General features: G+C 35.7%; 1 protein-coding gene across 1 annotated transcript; it reads left to right on the top strand.

The window, feature by feature from the left end:
• Positions 1-11,059: 11,059 nt before the first annotated feature.
• Positions 11,060-12,898, top strand: LOC140244483 (uncharacterized). The gene has a single exon (XM_072324116.1). The coding sequence runs from the start codon at positions 11,060-11,062 to the stop codon at positions 12,896-12,898; it is 1,839 nt and encodes a 612-aa protein (XP_072180217.1).
• Positions 12,899-21,200: the final 8,302 nt, after the last annotated feature.

Raw genomic sequence — 21,200 nt, 5'->3', positions numbered from 1 at the left:
ACACAGACTTATACGCCTGGTCAAATTGTTCCGTGATGTTTATTTGAAGAGCTTTATCGCAAAACGAACTAACTCCATTCTTGTTAAAGTTAAGATTTTTACTATTAAAGCTGCTAAAAATCAGACCAATATTAATAGGAATATGAGTAATGATCTCACACCATTACTTCATTTTTTTCATGTAAGGTGTCACTGGAAAGGTTTTTTACTTTTGTACCTTTATGAGATGATTATGGGCTTACTTTATTTATTATCATTATTTTTTTAGAATTAGCACTAAACCCACATTGCGATGAAACTCTTTATGTTTGAATATAATATGAGCGTCCCTCAACGGGCTCTAAACAAACAGCATAACAGTGAGTGCCATCAGTTTCGTCCTCTTTGAATATCACAATCTGACTGTCATCAATTTAAAAGCAAGTCACAATATTCATGATTTTGGTTTTGGAGCTATTTGACATTACTGCAATGGAATGCAGTGAGATTTAAAACAAACAAACAAAAGTTCGATTAATGAATATTTAGATAAGCCTCAGTTTCATGAAACCGTAAAATGGAACCCATAAAACCTTGCTTTGATTCTCAGCTAAAAATGTGATAACGAACAGAAAAAAAACTTGGCATCAAGTTCAAGTTGCGCAAAACTGAAACCGGAAACCTGAAAAGCCACAGAAATGAGTATGGCCAAGTGTACAGTATTGTTAGTGTAAATTAGGCAGTTTATTCCTCCAGGTAACTCTGCTCAAAACCAGTTATCACAATAATATTTCAAATATTCTAGACGTTGCCAAGCAAACAAACATCCTCCATTTCCCTACTTTGCCTTTGATATATATTGCCCTGTTTGATCTAATAGGAGGAAAACTTTATACGCAATTAATCGTGATATTGAATCATATTATTTTGCTCTGTGCTCTGTTTGTATTTATATGTTAGTGTGTTTAATAATGTATTGAGTGAGATTATAATTGAGGTACAGTGAAACCTGCCTTAGCGGCCACCTGTCTATAGCGGTCACCTATTTATAGCGGCCACTGAAAAATTCCCCCGAGAGAAAAGCCCTGTCAAAGACCCTGTGTATAGCGACCACCTTTCTAACGCGATAAGAGGCCACAAATTTTGTTTCCCGCGGTAGATTTTAACCTGTCTATGGCGGCCACAGACCCGATGGAGCCGTAGCCGAGCCGATAATTCAGCGTGTTTTTCTGCTTTGTAACCGTGCTAGTCATTCATGAGCAACGTTCAGTGATCGCCACCGCTGCATTTATAGAGTTAAGCTTTCTTCACGACTGTACACATGCTACTGTGCAACAACTTCGTAAACACCGGCATTGTTCAATGCATGAAACACACGTGTGCATACGTACACACATACATGTATGTTATGCATGTAAGTACTTACATAGATATACAACGATGATACATGTACATGTAGGCAATGCACACAAAATAGAATAACATGTCTATAGCGACCACCTGTCAATAACGGCCTCTTTTTTCGTCTCCCTTGGGTGGCCGCTATAGACAGGTTTGACTGTATTGTTTTTGTGTGACTGGTGTAAGTGTAGCTGCGTTTTTGAACCCAGAAAGTCACATCGCATATTGGGACTAATATAAAATAATATGAGAGTGAACAGCGATTTTCTACTTCATCGGCATTCCGAAAAAAAATTGATATAATGGATCTGAAAACTTATCGCATGCAAACACGCTGCCTTTATCAGCTTGGGAACAGTGACAATAATCTCCATCTCCATTTTAAAGCAAAGTAGCTGCTGCAACTGATTGACAAATCACCCTTCACTGACGTGACTAAGACGTAAATAAAAAAAAGTAAGAAAAGTAGCTGTTGTAGTTATTGGGAAGGGATAAGATTTATTTTGCTTTGAACCGAAGCAACAAACAAACAAACAAACCATACATGCCAAAACACTGCTTTGGTCGAGGAGAATATTCTACAAGAATTTGGATGAAATTGTTGCACAGAAGATCATCCAAACGAAATCAATGTATTTTTGATCATTATCATTTTTCGCTTTTCCCAAAAAAAAAAAAACATGCAACACCTCTTTCAGCTTCTCCCTATCTCTCTCCCTCTCTCTTCATTTTCTTTTTCATGTGTATTTCAAGTTGCAAATGTTCTGTACTTTCTGATGTCTGCAATAGCTCATTTTCCTTTTTGTAAATAAACTGACGTCACTTGTTACGAGAGAGTTTGAGGTGATGAATCGCTGATATTGTGGTGCACCAAATATGAGCGAGAAGCTGCAAGTGAACAACACTAAGAGGACAGAGATTAACTGATGTGTCTTGATATAGTCCTTCGTACATTAAGATAAGAAAAAATATGTTTCATTAATGTCTACGATTTATTGCCTAACCAAATCGACAAGGTAGGACTAAGACTAATTTCACCCTTTCAGTTAGTAGTCATAGTTTTAGAAAATTTAGAAACGATATCTATAGCCTCAATTACCGCCTTCTTAAAAGCAAGTTTCACATTTCCTTTGTAAAGTAATCAACCTTATTAATATCTTTTTTTCACGGTCAGTACTAACCGTTCCTCACTACCTTGTCATAAATTGTTTGTTTATCATCTGTCTATACTTATACTACTTACTCTTTTTTTTCTGTTCTTTTTTGCAGTATTTTTTTCTTGGTGTCTTTCAGTCTTAGTTTGTATCTTTTAACTTGGAATCTCTCCATTGTATGATTTCCATGTTGTATTTTTATTCCACGTGTAATCATTTTACGGCCTTGCTGAAAGACAGCATATATCAGCTGATAGCAAGCTTTTTTCAGCTCAACTCATATGTTAATCTTTGAAAATTTGTGGGTCACCATATACATTTGTAGTATCACTTTTATCATAGATAACGGCGCGTTGTTTATTGCTGGCATAGACTTTGTTCGTACCCATCAATGTTAATAATGAGCATCGTAGTTCATTCCTGTACAGCACGCTGAATATGATGATGATATCATCCCGCTAGTCAAGACAAAATGAAAACTTCTGTGGACTAGTTATACAGCGTGTCCCAGAAAAAACGAAACCGAGTTTCATTGCAATTCTTTGCGATCATAATTACATATTTGCTTTATGAGTTGTACATGGAATGAAAGATACACTTCTCTTCTTTCATTTGATGCACAACTCATTGTTCAAAATTCGTGCATGACTGAGTTAGAACAATAGACAGTAGTGCTACTAAATTTTCATTTGCACGAGCAAATGTCGACTTTGAATGAGTTTTTCAGACTTTTTCAGCAATCTTTTTCCAAAAAAAAAAAAAAAATCATAGCCTTATTATCCATTTTTTCTTTTCATATGATATCCCATGCGTCAAAAATGATCAACGCCTGCTCTAGAAAACTGAATTTGAAAATATGCTTCCATCTTACCCAGATGGATAGATAATAAATAAGGAGCCAGTTAGCTTTCCCGATATGCCCAACTTGGCAGATAACAATGGCCTTCATGCTTCAATGAATTGACATAAACATGAAGGGAGGGGGTAAAAGAGATTGTTACTGACTGTTCAGTTTTGAATAAGGTCTTAAATTAGCACATGATCATGAGCTTGCCTGACCATGCAGCTAACTACAGAGCAAAGGGTGTTGATGTTCATCAGCGGAATGATTGGGAAGGTGGGGTGGGAGAAACGGACCGAAAAAAACCTTCCGAGCCCCCCCCCCCCCCCGAAAAAAAGACGACCTTTCTGCCCTGCACTTGCACCTTTGAAATGTTAGAAGCGCAAGTTCAGTGATAAATAAAGTGATGTACCCTCTCTTTGTACTTCACCTCCCCTTTCAAAAACTTCAAAATCCTGTCAGTGATGAAGGACTAGCCACGCGTGAGAGAAATGTAGAGAGGAATGAAAACAGGGAAATAAGTTTGAGGTACTAAATCATCAAAATGTGTATCATTGTTGTAATGTTGTTTCCCATAGCCATTGGACTGCGTGCAGCCTGAGCATACTCACGATATTAGTCTTCAATAATTTTGGTTATGTCTCATAGCTTATTCTATAATAAATGACAACAAATGGCTTTCCGTCTCATACAGCATTCTCTGTAAATACCCCCCTCCCCCCCCCCCCCCCCGAACAACATTCACTGTAGCACTGCGGTTGTTTTGTGTGAATTCAATGGTGCAGACGAGCCCATTGTCTAATGCTAATTCGGGAGAGCTGAATGCTCGTTTTTCGACTATCAGTAGAATCGGTAGAAATAAAGCATGTTTTCATGCAAATTTTTCTCAAGCATGCGTTTTTCATATTTGACGCGTTAGGTCTCATATGAAAGAAGAAAATATGAATATTTGGCTGATGAACTTTGTTTTTCAAAAACGTAACGTTAAAAGTCTGAAAAATTCACTTAAAGTCATAATTTGCACGTGCAAATGAAAATTTTGTAGCCCCACTGTTCATTGTTCTAACTCAGTCATGCATGAACAATGAACATTAAGTTGTACATCAAATGAAAGAAGAAAAGTTTATCTTTTCATTGATGTATATCTCATAAAGAAAATGTATGATTTCGATAGTAAAAAGTTGCATGGAAACCCGGTTTCGTTTTTTCTGGGACACGCTGTACTGTGATTAGAAATTAATGATACATGTACATGATTAAGATGTTATAGTGTATTTAAGACTGTGTATCACAAAACCAACACAATGTCGCAATTAATGATCTTGTGTGAGGAAAGGAATGAAATGTCTGTACTTATACTACATGACTCTCCTTTTTTGCAATTTTTTTTCTTGTTTTTTGTCTTAATTTTTTATCTTTTAACTTGGATTCACTTCGTTGTATAATTTCTATGTTTTGTTATCATTTCACGGCCTTGCAGAAAAACAGATTTTACTTGATAGCAAGCTTTATACCATGGTTATATAAGTAAACTCTGCTCAGTTTATTTTGTCCACGAGGAGAAATGTCTCATCGTCTCCTCCATTTTCTGCAACTTTAATTTCAATTTAATTTCATCTGCTTTTATGATGGGTAATATTGTTACTTACACGTATTTTTCTTTGTTACTATATACGTATTTTATTGATACTTTGTTAATTTTTGTATAGAAATATTTTGCTTCGTTGGAAATGAAATGAAATGAAGAGAAAAAACTCATATGTTGATCTTGGAAAATGTGTGGGTCAACAATTGTATATACAATGTATGTAGTATCACTTTTATGTTAGATAACAGCACGTTGTTTATTGCTGGTAGTAGATTTTGTTAGTGACCATCAATGTTAATAATTAGCATCTTAGTTAATACCTGTACAGCAGACTAAACATGGTGATGATATAATCACTCTAGTCAAGACAAAATGAGAATTTCTGTGAACTAATACTGTTAATTAGAAATTAATGATACATGATTTAGAAGTTACAGTGCATTTATGACCATGCATCTCAAAACCAACACAAAGTCGCACACACTGATTTTGTGTGAGGACTGAAATGTCTGTACTTATTCTACGTGACTCTTTATCTGTGTTTTTTCTTGTTTTTTGTCTTAATTTTGTATCTTTTAACTTGGATTCACTTCGTTGTATAATTTCTATGTTTTGTTATCATTTCACGGCCTTGCAGAAAACAGCTTTAACCTGATAGCAAGCTTTATACCATGGTTAAATAAGTGAACTCTGCTCAGCTTATTTTGTCCACGAGGAGAAATGTCTCTATGTCTCCTCCATTTTCCTGAAACTTTAACTCTGATTTAATTCATCTGCTTCTATGATGCTTATAGTATTGTTAATTTCATGTATTTTTCTTTGCTACTATACATTGTATTGATACTGTGTTATTTTGTGTATAAAACATTTTGCGTAGTCGAAAATGAAATGAAATGAACATGAAAAAAATGAAACTCATATGTCATGTATGTTGATCTTGGAAAATGTATGGGTCAACTATTGTATACAAAATGTAACTAGTATCACTTTTATCATAGATAACAGCACGTTGTTTATTGCTGGTAGTAGACTTTGTTCGTACCCATCAATGTTAATATTTAGCATCATATAGATCATTCCTGTACAGCTCGCTTATCACGCTAGTCAAGACAAAATGCGACCTTCTGAGGACTAATTTTGTTGTGATTAGACATTAATGATACATAATTTAGATGTTACCTTAGTGCATGTACGTGCTTGTATTGATTTTTGTCTAAACGAAGTTTAAGTGTTTCGTTGCAATTTTTCCATGTTTTCCTGATTATCTTAAACAACAGACGTTTATACATTAATCTATACCTCTTTACATACATTATGTGCCGTCTTTTTCTCTGCCCTCTTAACTTCTCTCCCTGAAACACGGTCAGTAATTACCGTTTCTCACTCCCTTGTCATATTATGTTGTTTGTTTGTTTTATCATCTGTCTGTACTTATACTACTTGACTCTTTTTTGTTTTGTTTTACAGTACTTTTTCGTCGTTTTTGTCTTATTTTTGTATCTTTTAATTTGGATTTGATCTTCATTGTATGATTATTCTGTTGTATTTTTGTTCCACGTGCTATAATTTCACGACCTTTCTAAAAAAAAAACCACATATAGCTGATAGCAAGCTTTTTTACACTCACCTCAACTCATATGTTGATCTTTGAAAGTGTTTGGGTCAACTACTGTATTACATAAAATGTAGTGTCACTTTATCATAGATAAGAGTATGTTGTTTATTGCTGGTAGAGACTTTGTTCGTACCCATCAATGTTAATAATTAGCATTGTAGTTCATTCATGTACAGCTCGCGTACGAATTCCGCTAGTCAAGATAAAATGAGAATTTCTGTGGACTAATTATACTGTGATTAGAAATTAATGATACATTATTTAGATATTATGTTGCATTTATGACCGTGCATCATCAAACCAATACAAAGTCGCACACACTGATCGTGCATAACTTTACGAACAGCCTTATGAAACAGGGCCCTGGTGTAATCTCCACTGACCACTGAACGGTATGATTCAATCATAATCACGCCACCTATGTCCTTTTTTCCCTCTCAATCTTCCTCAATCTCACGCCAGCACACATTCTGTCATGACTGTCCATCACTTCCTCTTGACCAATGATCTCACACAAATATCGTTGACCACTTTCCAAGTAAGACTGACCACTACACCTCGTCCCTCATCCTAGCATTAACACGATCAAACCTCTATGCAACTGCTTGCACATTCATGTATCCTATCAGAAAGATTCTCCAATAAAGATCACTTATCCTCCCAACTACGATCGAGTGAAGTTCACGTCTATTGCATCTGAGTACTAGTATAGTATGTAACTACCTACTCCGTACACTACACACAGCAATACACCAGTGTCTATGGAAACATTACATCTCTGTAGACACATCCTGCGTGTTGCTTCTACGTTTGGAGTAAAATGTAATTTCTTCAATTTCCGTTTCAAGATGAAAATAGCTGGTACATTACATGTGACATAATAATGATGACACCACTGTCTTGATTAGGACATAAAAGCAAATTGACGTATACTATTTGTTGCCTTATGGCCATCAGCGCCATGATAATATTCGGTCAATTTGCTTTCACGATGACTTTTACAGTATAGTTAGATCATTTGGGAGTGCCTAGAAACGTTTTGCGAAGCATGGTCTCTCTTTTCGCTGCTATTTCCAAATTGAGTTACAATGAAATTTAATACAAAATAATAGATAAAAGATAAAGATGATTTTCAATGTACGGTTTGTATACCAAGTCATCATCGAAATGAATAGAGATAAACTTAAATAATATATTAAATGAAATTGCGCTGGTAACATAACGATAAAGATATCGGAATATATTATCATAATTATAACTTACAGTTCATAGTTATTTTGCTTTTCCACAGCTTCTGTCTTGAATAATTCGAGTTGGTGAAAATGAATACATCGGTTTCCGCGTTTAAACTCTTCAAATATTGTGTTCCTCGTTTTCCAATAATTGAAAGTCGCTTGCCATATTCCATGAACCAACAGAAAAATCTGTGATGACTTTAACTCGCTTTTTCTTGTCGTTTTGTTGTTGTTGTTGTGTCTTCCCGTAGATTGAAATTGTCAAAACAGGGAAAAAGATCAGAAACAGGGATTGTAGAATCTGTTTCTGTAATTTTTTGTCCCTTGTGTCCGCGAATTCCATACGAGCGCACTCTCGTTAACTCCCCCAAGACGCGGAATTACAACGAAAGGTGTGTATGAAGTCAAACCACTTCCGAGAGCCCAGGGAATGTCATATTAGTTTTCAAGAGGAATAAGAGTCATTAACAGGCTGTATGAGAGAAATATAGATAGATTTATAGACATTGACAGAAAGAGAGAGAGAGAAAGAGAAAAAGAGAGAGATAGCGAAACGATACGGAAGTCGTCATCTGTTGAGAATCGATTATAATAATGTAAGTATTCAGCCAGGTGGTGGAAGTCTTTAAAAATAAACGAGTTTTTTGCATGTGGAAAACAACTATAAATATAATTGAGTTCTTTCAGCAGTGAGAGAGAGGGGGGTAGACTAGAAGGAAAAGGAGATATAAAGCGATATATTCAAAAGAAAAAAAAGTCAAATAGTGTCTTTTATCAATATCGTCGAGTTGTTTCTATATTAGCCTGGGATTTGATGAAATCATCTTTCCTTCATGCGTCATTTTCTAAGCATCAAGACACCATGATTTTGACTGCTGTTTACAGGTAAGTATCACACCAAACGTCTTTCATGCATGACCATACACACACACACACACACACACATACACGTACACACACACACGCTTACGCAAACACACACAACCACTTTTTTGTTTCATGATATTCTTTATTTGAATTTCATTCAATATCAGGTCCATGTTAGCAACGAAATTAATATGAACAAAAATAAGCAGCCGTATTCTCTCTTGTGCTGATAAGTCATTTTTTTCCCCAACATAATGTATAACATATTCTGGATTGTTTTGGGTTTTTTTTTTTTAGATTGTACCATGTATAAAAGAAGTTACATCAAATTCTACATGACTCTCAGAAAAAGTCATCTTGATCAACTTAATGAAGCCAATCCATATGCGTCATTACACAAAAACTTGTGCTGCTGATTCACCTTCTTTTTGTTTAAAACATACCTTATTCTTTTTTTTTTTGTTTGCTGATCATATTCAATATCGAAAAATTACATCTAATTTGATCAGCTTGGTCAAATCAATCAATATCTGCTTCATTATAGAAACTCTCTGACACTCCCTTGAGAATACAACATTTCCCAAAACCTGCAGTAACTAAAACAAAATCATGCTTGAATTAGCTGAACTAAATTCATCATGTTTTTAACCTACCAATCTACCCCCAGTACAAAAGAGAATAACCATAATGTGCATATTATACATATAATATGTTCAGTCAAGCAGGCGTATGTGAAGACTCCTGCATGTTTTTGCTTTCATCAAATTTTAGACAATGTGTTCAAACAGCAAGGAAGGTCACAATATTCACAATTTTCACATACTGTGACTGTAATCATTAACGAGAAAGAAAGAGAGGGAGAGATAGAAGGACCATACACAAGAGCCGTCTTCTGTGTCGCATGATAACTGGTATATGATATTTGATGTATAATTATCATTGCTTGTAGTTTAATATAATTCTGAGATTCGTCAATCCGAAATAAAGATAAGTTTCGAAATTCCGAAAGTTCGTTTGTACACACCTTGTTCTCGTTTTCGGATAAACGAACATTCCTTGCGTATGAAAAATGTAAAAAATATATGAATAAATAACGTTATATATTTTAGTATTATATATACATTCCACGTAATGCTTTTTGATGGAAAGTATATCCTCGACGTGTTGATGATACTATGGTAATGGTTAATCATTATGTTCTGTGATTTTCAGTTAGACACAGTGTTTGAGATATGGGAAAACCAGCTTCCCGGAAGCGATCAGGTGAAAGTTCGCAAAGAATACAAACACCCCTCTAAAGCTGCACGAATCGCCCGGCCATTTTGTGGGCACTACGCAATGTGTATCTCTCTGTCCTCAATCAAACTGTCTGGATTTTGCTGGGGTCCAGTATAAAGTAAGACCACATGCAATCTTACATGTGTTCACACCTTCCTACAGCTAAACAACAGATATTGAAGTGATCTCATGCCTAAATTTGTTTCGGAGCCAGACAGAAATCAGCAATATTACACCCGGAAGTGCAGCTAGCTACTTGATACTTGGTAAGCATACGAAACGATATCGACACACTTTGCGAGCGCTACTGAATATTGTGCATGCCTGTCACGTATTTTTTTCTTTTTTACAAATAATCCATGATCATTGCTGGTGTGTGTGTGTGTGTGTGTGTGTGTTTCGTGTTTCTTTGTTTGTGTGTTTTATTTTACTTTATTTATCTATTTATTTATTTATTTATTTATCTATTCATTTATAGTGCCACAAAGGGGTCTAGGGCAATTACCCCCTGGGCAATTACCCCGGACCTTTCCCCTGGCCCTAATCCTAATCATAATCTTGAACTTAATCCTAACCCTAACCCAGCTCCTAACCTTAAACATAACCCTTACCCTAATCTTAACTCTTAACCTTACCACTAACCAGTGTTTAGCCGGGGGGGGGGGGGGCATGGGGGGGGGTTAGTTGCCCTCTGGGGGTAATTGCCCGGATACGTATTAATCAAAATATGATGAGTGTTGTTGTTGTTGTTTTTTTTTTTACTATCGTTCCTTCAGGATATGAACAAGTGTCCGACTTTATTCTAAGTCTACCCATCCCATGACATTCTCACCAGACAACTAGTTAGTGTGATCTCCTCCAATCAAATGAACCACCATAAATCAATCTTTAAAACTCGGATATAAACTATATTTGATATGATATTCACACGTCTTTTAAATTGTGCTTCATTTATTACTTAGTTGTATCTTAACAGTGCATAAATTTTAACATCGTGCTTCGACTGAATATCCACTTTTCTATGTCTTTGATAAATGAGAATTCATATTTCTGTTTACCGCTGTGTGGTTCTTTTGCTATTATAGGACATAGAGGGACACCATGGCAACGTTTCATCAAATCAGCAGCCAGAATCTGGAGTGTCCTATCTGCCTGACACTTTTCAACCAACCTAAATCACTGATATGTTCACACACCTTCTGCAAAGACTGCTTGCAACAAATCTGTCAAACTCAGCCCAGCCGACAAACTATAGCATGCCCCATATGCAGGAAAGAAACGCTCGTTCCAAGTGGAGATTTGAGTAAGTTACAAACAAACGTACCATTGAATTCTCTTGTGGACGAAGTGAAAACCAAGAATCCACTATGCACAGTTTGTGAGACGGACGGAAAGCAGCCAGCTGTGTCCTACTGTCAGGACTGTGGGAAATACATGTGTGAATCGTGTGAGAGTGGCCACAAGAACTGGAAACTGGTCTCCAATCACAAAGTGGTGGCCATGAGTGACGTACTCTCTGGAAAAGTTCCTTTTGAGAAGCGACGGAAATGTAAGAAACATCCTAACGATGACGAGGATTATTTCTGCACCAAATGTCGGGAGTACATTTGCAATAAGCGTGGGATAGTAAGGCACTTACAAGCAGGGCATCAGATCGAAGAGGCAACTATCCATGAGGAGAATTTAAAGCAAAATATCAAGAAGTTACAAGATAGAGCAAAATCAAAGAAAACAATCATTGGTAATCATATCGATTTTATAAAGACACAGCGCAATGAAATAACAAACATGATGAGAAGACTCAATGATGACATCGACAAGACGTACGAGGAATGCATGCAACTATTGTCAGCCAGAAGAGAGGCCCTGAAATGTCAAGTGAAACGATTGTCTGAAAAATTCGAGAAGAAATTACAAACTATGGAGGAAGAGAGTCGCCAAACATTCAGTCACGTGAACGCTATGGAAGAGCTGGTAACTAACGGTATGAAGGTACCGCTAGAGAAAGACGCCTTGTTTGCACACGACACGCTATGCGAGAACTTGAAGAGCTTCCTGGAACGAGATGATCCTGACGACCAATCACCGAAAGGTGTGGTAGAACGAGCTCAAAAGATTTCATTCCGTAAAGAGGCGAAGGTCAATGAACTTCGTCTTGGAGAGCTGAGAGGTTACACGTGGGATGTCAAAGCAGACGTAGAGCTCCCTAGCATACACTGCATAAGGTGTGCCGTTCGTGCTCCAGACGGTAAGATGGCAATGGATTCGTGGCAACACGGAATCCATCTCTACTCCCCTGATGGTGAGTTACAGCAGACCGTACTGAAGGATGTCAGTGTCTGGGGAATTGGATTCCTGTCTGATGGTTTGAGTGTTGTACGTGATGGAGACAACAATATATCATTATACACTCCACAGTGGGAGAAGCTTGACGTCACGTTTGAGACGATGGGTAAATATGAAGGAGGGATTGGTGGACTCACTGTGGATAGAGATGATAATATCTACGTGGGTTATTGGTTACTCAAAAAGATCCAGGTATTTACCAAACAGGGTGGTAAGGCAGTCAGGGAAATAACATGTGATGGATATTGTCCCCTACAATTATTTTCCTTTCACACCACGGGCAAACTGATACTGACAGACAAATCAGCTGTTGTCTGTCTCGATGGTCAGGGGAAGATGGAGAATGTCTTGATGAAGGAGGGTTTGTTAGCCTACCCAGCTGTTTGTCGAGATGATTCGGTCATTGTAGCCTGGGTGAAGCACAAGGAGGGTCTCGTCAGTATCGATCGATACACGAGAGATTTGCAGCACCTGTGCACTCTCATCACTGATTTCAAAATAGTAAAGCCACAAATGCATTGGTACTATCTACAAGAGTTTGAGAGCGGTGAGATAGCTTTCTTCACTAGATATAGATTCTATATACATCATTGATGCGATGTAACGTGAAATGCGATTGGTTCTGCAGGAGCATGTTGGGGAATATTAGATCTTTGGGGCGATATTCTACTTGAAGACAGACTTTTACGCCTGGTTGAATTGTTCCGTGTTATTTATTTGAAGAGTTTTGTCGCAAAAACGAACCAACTCCATTCTTGTTAAAGTTGAAATTTTTACGATTAAAGCTGCAAAAAATCAAACAATAAATAGCAATAAAAATCATAATTTCACATCATTACTTCATTTTTTATTTATTTACATGGAATGTATCACTGAGAAGGTTTGATTTTGCTCTATGAGATGATAATGGGATTTCTTTATTTATTATCATTACTTTTTAGAATTGCCACTTACCCAATTGTTCGATGAAACTCTGTATATGTTTAAATATGAGCGTCCCTCAGTGGGCTCTAAACAAACAGCATAATTATAAATGCCATCACAGTTTACTCCACTTTGAATATCACAAGTCTGATCATCATTAATTCAAATGCAAGTCACAATATTCATGATTTCGGTTTTGTAGCTCCACTTTGCATATAATAATATACACTTGACATTACTGAAATGGAATGCAGTGAGATTAAATAAACAAACAAACGTTCGTTTGATGAATTGTTACATAAGGCTCAGTTTCATGAAAACCTAATATGCAACCCAGAACACCTTGCTTTGCTTTTCAGCTAAAAACAGACAAAGATAGCTTGGTATCGGGTTCAAGGTGCGCTGTGACAAAACTGAAACCGGAAACCTGACAAACCACAGAAATGGGTCTGGCCAAGTGCACAGTATTGTTAGTGTAAATTAAGCTGTTCATTCCTGCAGTTTACTCTGCTCAACATTAGTTATCACAATAATATTTCAAATATTCTAGACGTTGCCAAGCAAACTAGTATTGTATCTTCCCTTTCCCTGGTTTTCCTTTGATATACATTGCCCTTTTTTATCTAATCGGAGAAAAACTTTATACGCAATTATCCGTGATTTTGAATCATATTATTTTGCTCTGTCTTCTGTTTGTATTTAGAATGTTAATGTGCTCAATAATGTATTGAGTGAGTTTATAATTGAGGTATATCATTTTACATGAATGTTATTGTAGGTGCGTTCTTGGACCCAGAAAGTCACATCGCATGTTAGGACTAAAATATGAAAGTGAACCGCGATTCTCTGCTTCATCGGCATTCAGAGAATGATTCATAAAGTGGATTCGAAAACTTATCGCATGCAAACACGATGCCTTTATCAGCTAGGGAACAGTGACAATAGTCTCCATATCCATTTCAAAATAAAGTAGCTGTTGCAACTGATTGACAAATTAACCTACACTGACGTAACTAAGACGTAAATAAGAGAAAGTGAGAAAAGTAACTGTTGTAGTTATCAGGGAGGGATGAGATTTATTTTGCTTTGCACCGAAACAACAAACAAATAAACAAACCAAAACACTGCTTTGGTAGAAGAGAGCATTTAAGAGAATTTTACTAGAATTTTTATGAAATGGTCACACAGGATATCACCCAAACGAAATCAATGTATGTCTGATCATTCCTAGTCACTTTTCGCTTAACCAAAAAACCATGCAAAATCTCTTTCAGCTTCTCCCTATCTCTCTCCCTCTCTCTCTCTCTCTCTCTCCCTCTTGTTCTCTTCATGTTCATTTTCATGCGTATTTTAAGTTGCAAATGTTCTGTACTTTCTGATGTCTGCAATCGCTCATTTTTCTATTTGTAAATGAACTGACGTCACTTGTAACGGAGGAGTTTGAGGTGATGAATCGCTGATATTGTGATGCACCAAATATGAGCGAGAAGCTGCAAATGAAGGACACTAAGAGGACAGAGATTAACTGAAGTGTCTTGATATAGTCCTTCGTACATTAAGATAAGAAAAAATATGTTTCATTAATGTCTGCGATTTATTGCATAACCAAATCGACAAGGTAGGATTAAGACTAGTTTCACCCTTTCAGTTAGTAGTCATAGTTTTAGAAAATTTAGAAACGATATCTATAGCCTCAATTACCGCCTTCTTAAAAGCAATTTTCACATTTCCTTTGTAAAGTAATCAACCTTATTAATGTCTTTTTTTCACGGTCAGTACTAACCGTTCCTCACTACCTTGTCATAAATTGTTTGTTTATCATCTGTCTATACTTATACTACTTACTCTTTTTTTCTGTTTTTTTTTTTTGCAGTATTTTTTTCTTGGTGTCTTTCAGTCTTAGTTTGTATCTTTTAACTTGGAATCTCTCCATTGTATGATTTCCATGTTGTATTTTTATTCCACGTGTAATCATTTTACGGCCTTGCTGAAAACAGCATATATCAGCTTTTGTCAGCTCAACTCATATGTTAATCTTTGAAAATGTGTGGGTCACTATATACAATTTTGTAGTATCACTTTTATCATAGATAACTGCACGTTGTTTATTGCTGGCATAGACTTTGTTCTTACCCATCAATGTTAATAATCAGCATCGTAGTTCATTCCTGTACAGCACGCTGAATATGATGATGATATCATCCCGCTAGTCAAGACAAAATGAAAACTTCTGTGGACTAGTTATACTGTGATTAGATATACATGATTAAGATATTATAGTGCATTTATGACCGTGTATCACAAAACCAACACAATGTCGCAATTAATGATCTTGTGTGAGGAAAGGAATGAAATGTCTGTACTTATACTACATGACTCTGCTTTTTTGCAATTTTTTTTTCTTGTTTTTTTTTTTTTGTCTTAATTTTTTATCTTTTAACTTGGATTCACTTCGTTGTATCATTTCTATGTTTTGTTATCATTTCACGGCCTTGCAGAAAAACAGCTTTTACCTGATAGCAAGCTTTATGCCATGGTTATTATAAGTAAACTCTGCTCAGCTTATTTTGTCCACGAGGAGAAATGTCTCATCGTCTCCTCCATTTCCTGCAACTTTAATTTCAATTTAATTTCATCTGCTTTTATGATGGGTAATATTGTTACTTACACGTATTTTTCTTTGTTACTATATACGTATTGTATTGATACTGTGTTAATTTTTGTGTTGAAATATTTTGCTTCGTTGGAAATGAAATGAAATGAAGAGAAAAAATTGAAACTCATATGTTGATCTTCGAAAATGTGTGGGTCAACTATTGTATATACAATGTATGTAGTATCACTTTTATGTTAGATAACAGCACGTTGTTTAGTGCTGGTAGTAGATTTTGTTAGTAACCATCAATGTTAATAATTAGCATCTTAGTTAATACCTGTACAGCAGACTAAACATGGTGATGATATAATCACTCTAGTCAAGACAAAATTTGCTTAACAAAATGCTTAACAAGCTCGCTTTTAAGTAGGTTCCGTCATATTTCTTTAGCGTTATACATAGAACCAAACGTACGATGATTGACCACTATATGTTTTCTATTCTTACATTAATTTACTGTACATCCAAGCCGGATATTATGATTCACTATGTTTTTATTATATTTGATGTACATTCCTTCATTGAGAAGTATGAAAATAAATTGAAATTGAAATTGAAATTGAAAAATGAGAATTCCTGTGAACTAATACTGTGATTAGAAATTAATGATACATGATTTAGAAGTTACAGTGCATTTATGACCGTGCATCTCAAAACCAACACAAAGTCGCACACATTGATTTTGTGTGAGGACTGAAATGTCTGTACTTATTCTACGTGACTCTTTATTTGTGTTTTTTTCTTGTTTTTTGTCTTAATTTTGTATCTTTAAACTTGGATTCACTTCGTTGTATAATTTCTATGTTTTGTTATCATTTCACGGCCCTGCAGAAAAAAACAGCTTTTACCTGATAGCAAGCTTTATACCATGGTTAAATAAGTAAACTCTGCTAGGCTTATTTTGTCCACGAGGTGAAGTGTCTCTATGTCTCCTCCATTTTCCTGAAACTTTAACTTTGATTTAATTCATCTGCTTTTATGATGCTTATAGTATTGTTAATTTCACGTATTTTTCTTTGCTACTATACATTGTATTGATACTGTGTTATTTTGTGTATAAAATATTTTGCGTAGTCGAAAATGAAATGAAATGAACATGAAAAAAATGAAACTCATATGTCATGTATGTTGATCTTGGAATATGTATGGGTCAACTATTGTATATAAAATGTAACTAGTATCACTTTTATCATAGATAACAGCACGTTGTTTATTGCTGATAGTAGACTTTGTTCGTAGCCATCAATGTTAATATTTAGCATCATATAGATCATTCCTGTATAGCTCGCTTATCACGCTAGTCAAGACAAAATGCGAACATCTGAGGACTAATTTTGTTGTGATTAGACATTAATGATACATAATTTAGATGTTACCTTAGTGCATGTACGTGCTTGTATTGATTTTTGTTTAAACGAAGTTTAAGTGTTTCGTTGCAATTTTTCCATGTTTTCCTGATTATCTTAAACAACAGACGTTTATACATTAATCTATACCTCTTTACATACATTATGTGCCGTCTTTTTCTCTGCCCTCTTAACTTCTCTCCCTGAAACACGGTCAGTAATTACCGTTTCTCACTCCCTTGTCATATTATGTTGTTTGTTTTATCATCTGTCTGTACTTATACAACTTGGCTCTTTTTTGTTTTGTGTTTACAGTACTTTTTCGTCGTTTTTGTCTTATTTTTGTATCTTTTAATTTGGATTTGATCTTCATTGTATGATTATTCTGTTGTATTTTTGTTCCACGTGCTATAATTTCACGACCTTTCTGAAAAAAAAAACCCACATATAGCTGATAGCAAGCTTTTTTACACTCACCTCAACTCATATGTTGATCTTTGAAAGTGTTTGGGTCAACTATTGTATTACATAAAATGTAGTGTCACTTTATCATAGATAAGAGCATGTTGTTTATTGCCGGTAGAGACTTTGTTCGTACCCATCAATGTTAATAATTAGCATTGTAGTTCATTCCTGTACAGCTCGCGTAATATAATGATGATAGTATCCCGCTAGTCAAGATAAAATGAGAACTTCTATGGACTAATTATACTGTGATTAGAAATTAATGATACATGATTTAGATGTTATGTTGCATTTATGACCGTGCATCATCAAACCAATTCAAAGTCGCACACACTGATCGTGCATAACTTTACGAACAGCCTTATGAAACAGGGCCCTGGTGTAATCTCCACTGACCACTGAACGTTGTGATTCAATCATAATCACGCCACCTATGTCCTTCTTTCCCTCTCAATCTTCCTCAATCTCACGCCAGCACACATTCTGTCATGACTGTCCATCGCTTCCTCTTGACCAATGATCTCACATAAATATCGTTGACCACTTTCCAAGTAAGACTGACCACTACCCTCGTCCCTCATCCTAGCATTAACACGATCAAACCTCTATGCATTTACTTGTACATTTATCTATTATATCAGAAAGATTCTCCAATAAAGATCACTTATCCTCCCAACTGCGATCGAGTGAAGTTCATGTCTATTGCATCTGAGTACTAGTATGTAACTACTTACTCCGTACACTACACACAGCAATACACCAGTGTCTATGGATACCGGTACATTAAATCTCTGTAGACACATCCTGCGTCTTGCTTCTATACGTTTGGAGTAAAATATAATTTCTTCAATTTCTGTTTCAAGATGATAATAGTTGGTACATTCCATGTGACATAATAATGATGACACCACTGTCTTGATTAGGACATAAAAGCAAATTGACGTATACTATTTGTTGCCTTATAGCCATCAGCGCCTTGTGAGTGCCGAGAAACGTTTACGAATGATGGTCTCTATTTTCGCTGCTATTTCCAAATTGAGTTACAATGAAATGAAGAGTTAAGTACAAAAACAGATAAAGGTCATTTTCAAAGTCACACAGTTTGTATATTAAGTCATCATTGAAATGAATAGAGATAAATTTAAATAATATACTTAATGAAACTGCGCCGGTAACATAACGATAAAAATATTGGACCAACTTACTGTTCAATTAGTTATTTTGCTTTTCCACCCTTTCTGCCTTAAATAATTCGAGTTGGTGCAAATGAATACATCGGTTTTAACTCTTTAAACATTGTGTTCCTCGTTTTCCAATAATTGGAAGTCGCTTGCCATATTCCATGAACCAACAGAAAAATCTGTGATGACTTTAACTTGCTTTTTCTTGTCATTTTGTTGTTGTTGTGTCTTCCCGTAGATTGAAATTGTCAAAAAAGGGAAAAAAGATTAGAAACAGAGATTATAGAATCTGTTACTGTAATCTTTTGTCCCTTGTGTCCGCGAATTCCATACGAGTGCATTCTCGTTAACTCCCCCAAGACGCGGAATTACAACGAAAGGTGTGTATGAAGTCAAACCACTTCCGAGAGCCCTGGGAATATCATATTAGTTTTCAAGAGGAATAAGAGTCATTAACAGGCTGTATGAGAGAAATATATATAGATGTATAGACACGTAAATTGACAGAAAGAGAGAGAGAGAAAGAGAAAAAGAGAGAGATAGCGAAACGATACGGAAGTCGTCATCTGTTGAGAATCGATTATAATAATGTAAGTATTCAGCCAGGTGGTGGAAGTCTTTAAAAATAAACGAGTTTTTTGCATGTGGAAAACAACTATAAATATAATTGAGTTCTTTCAGCAGTGAGAGAGAGGGGGGTAGACTAGAAAGAAAAGGAGATAAAAAGCGATATATTCAAAAGAAAAAAAAGTCAAATAGTGTCTTTTATCAGTATCGTCGAGTTGTTTCTATATGAGCCTGGGATTTGATGAAATCATCTTTCCTTCATGCGTCATTTTCTAAGCATCAAGACACCATGATTTTGACTGCTGTTTACAGGTAAGTATCACACCAAACGTCTTTCATGCATGACCATACACACACACATACATACACGTACACACACACACGCTTACGCAAACACACACAACCACTTTTTTGTTTTATGATATTCTTTATTTGAATTTCATTCAATATCAGGTCCATGTTAGCAACGAAATTAATATGAACAAAAATAAGCAGCCGTATTCTCTCTTGTGCTGATAAGTCATTTTTTTCCCAACATAATATATAATATATTCTGGATTGTTTTGGGTTTTTTTTAGATTATACCATGTATAAAAGAAATTACATCAAATTCTACATGACTCTCAGAAAAAGCCATCTTGATCAACTTAATGAAGCCAATCCATCTGCGTCATTACACAAAAACTTGTGCTGCTGAACCACCTTCTTTTCGTTTAAAACATACCTTATTCTTTTTTTTTTTGCTGATCATATTCAATATCGAAAAATTGCATCAAATTTGATCAGCTTGGTCAAATTAATCAATATCTGCTTCATTATAGAAACTCCTTGACACTCCCTTGAGAATACAACATTTCCCAAAACCTGCAGTAACTAAAAAAAAAATCATGCTTGAATTAGCTGAACTAAATTCATCATGTTTTTAACCTACCAATCTACCCCCAGTACAAAACAGAATAACCATAATGTGCATATTATACATATAATATGTTCAGTCAAGCAGGCGTATGTGAAGACTCCTGCATGTTTTTGCTTTCATCAAATTTTAGACAATGTGTTCAAACAGCAAGGAAGGTCACAATATTCAAAATGTTCACAATGTGACTGTAGCCATTAAAGAGAAAGAAAGAGAGAGAGAGAGAGAAGGACCATACACAAGAGCCGTCTTCTGTGTCGCATGATAACTGGTATATGATATTTGATGTATAATTATCATTGGTTGTAGTTTAATATGATTCTGAGATTCGTCAATCCGAAATAAAAATAAGTTTCGAAATTTCGAAAGTTCGTTTGTACACACCTTGTTCTCGTTTTCGGATAAACGAACATTCCTTGCGTATGAAAAACGTAAAAAATATATGAATAAATAACGTTATATATTTTAGTATACTGTACGAGCTGAAATTTTCGCGGTGGTTTTATTTTCGCGAATTTCGCGAATCGCCTTCGAACCGCGAAAATAACAACACGCGAAAATAACAAGGCGCGATTAACTAAGTTCAGTTAGACCCTCGTAACCGCGAAATTAACAACACGCGAAAATGTCCGCCAAGTAGCAATTCGCGAAAATATCTGTACGCGAAAATTTCAGCTCGTACAGTATACATTCCACGTAATGCTTTTTGATGGAAAGTATATCCTCGACGTGTTGATGATACTATGGTAATGGTTAATCATTATGTTTTGTGATTTTCAGTTAGACACAGTGTTTGAGATGTGGGAAAACCCGCTTCCCGGAAGCGATCAGGGTGAAAGTT

Source organism: Diadema setosum, chromosome 21, assembly GCF_964275005.1.
Source record: "Diadema setosum chromosome 21, eeDiaSeto1, whole genome shotgun sequence".
Taxonomy (NCBI): domain Eukaryota; kingdom Metazoa; phylum Echinodermata; class Echinoidea; order Diadematoida; family Diadematidae; genus Diadema; species Diadema setosum.
This window is presented reverse-complemented; position numbering and strand designations above follow the sequence as displayed.

Coding starts and splice junctions, on each gene's coding strand:
- LOC140244483 (XM_072324116.1), top strand. CDS start 11,060: ATGGCAACGTTTCATCAAATCAGCAGCCAGAATCTGGAGTGTCCTATC.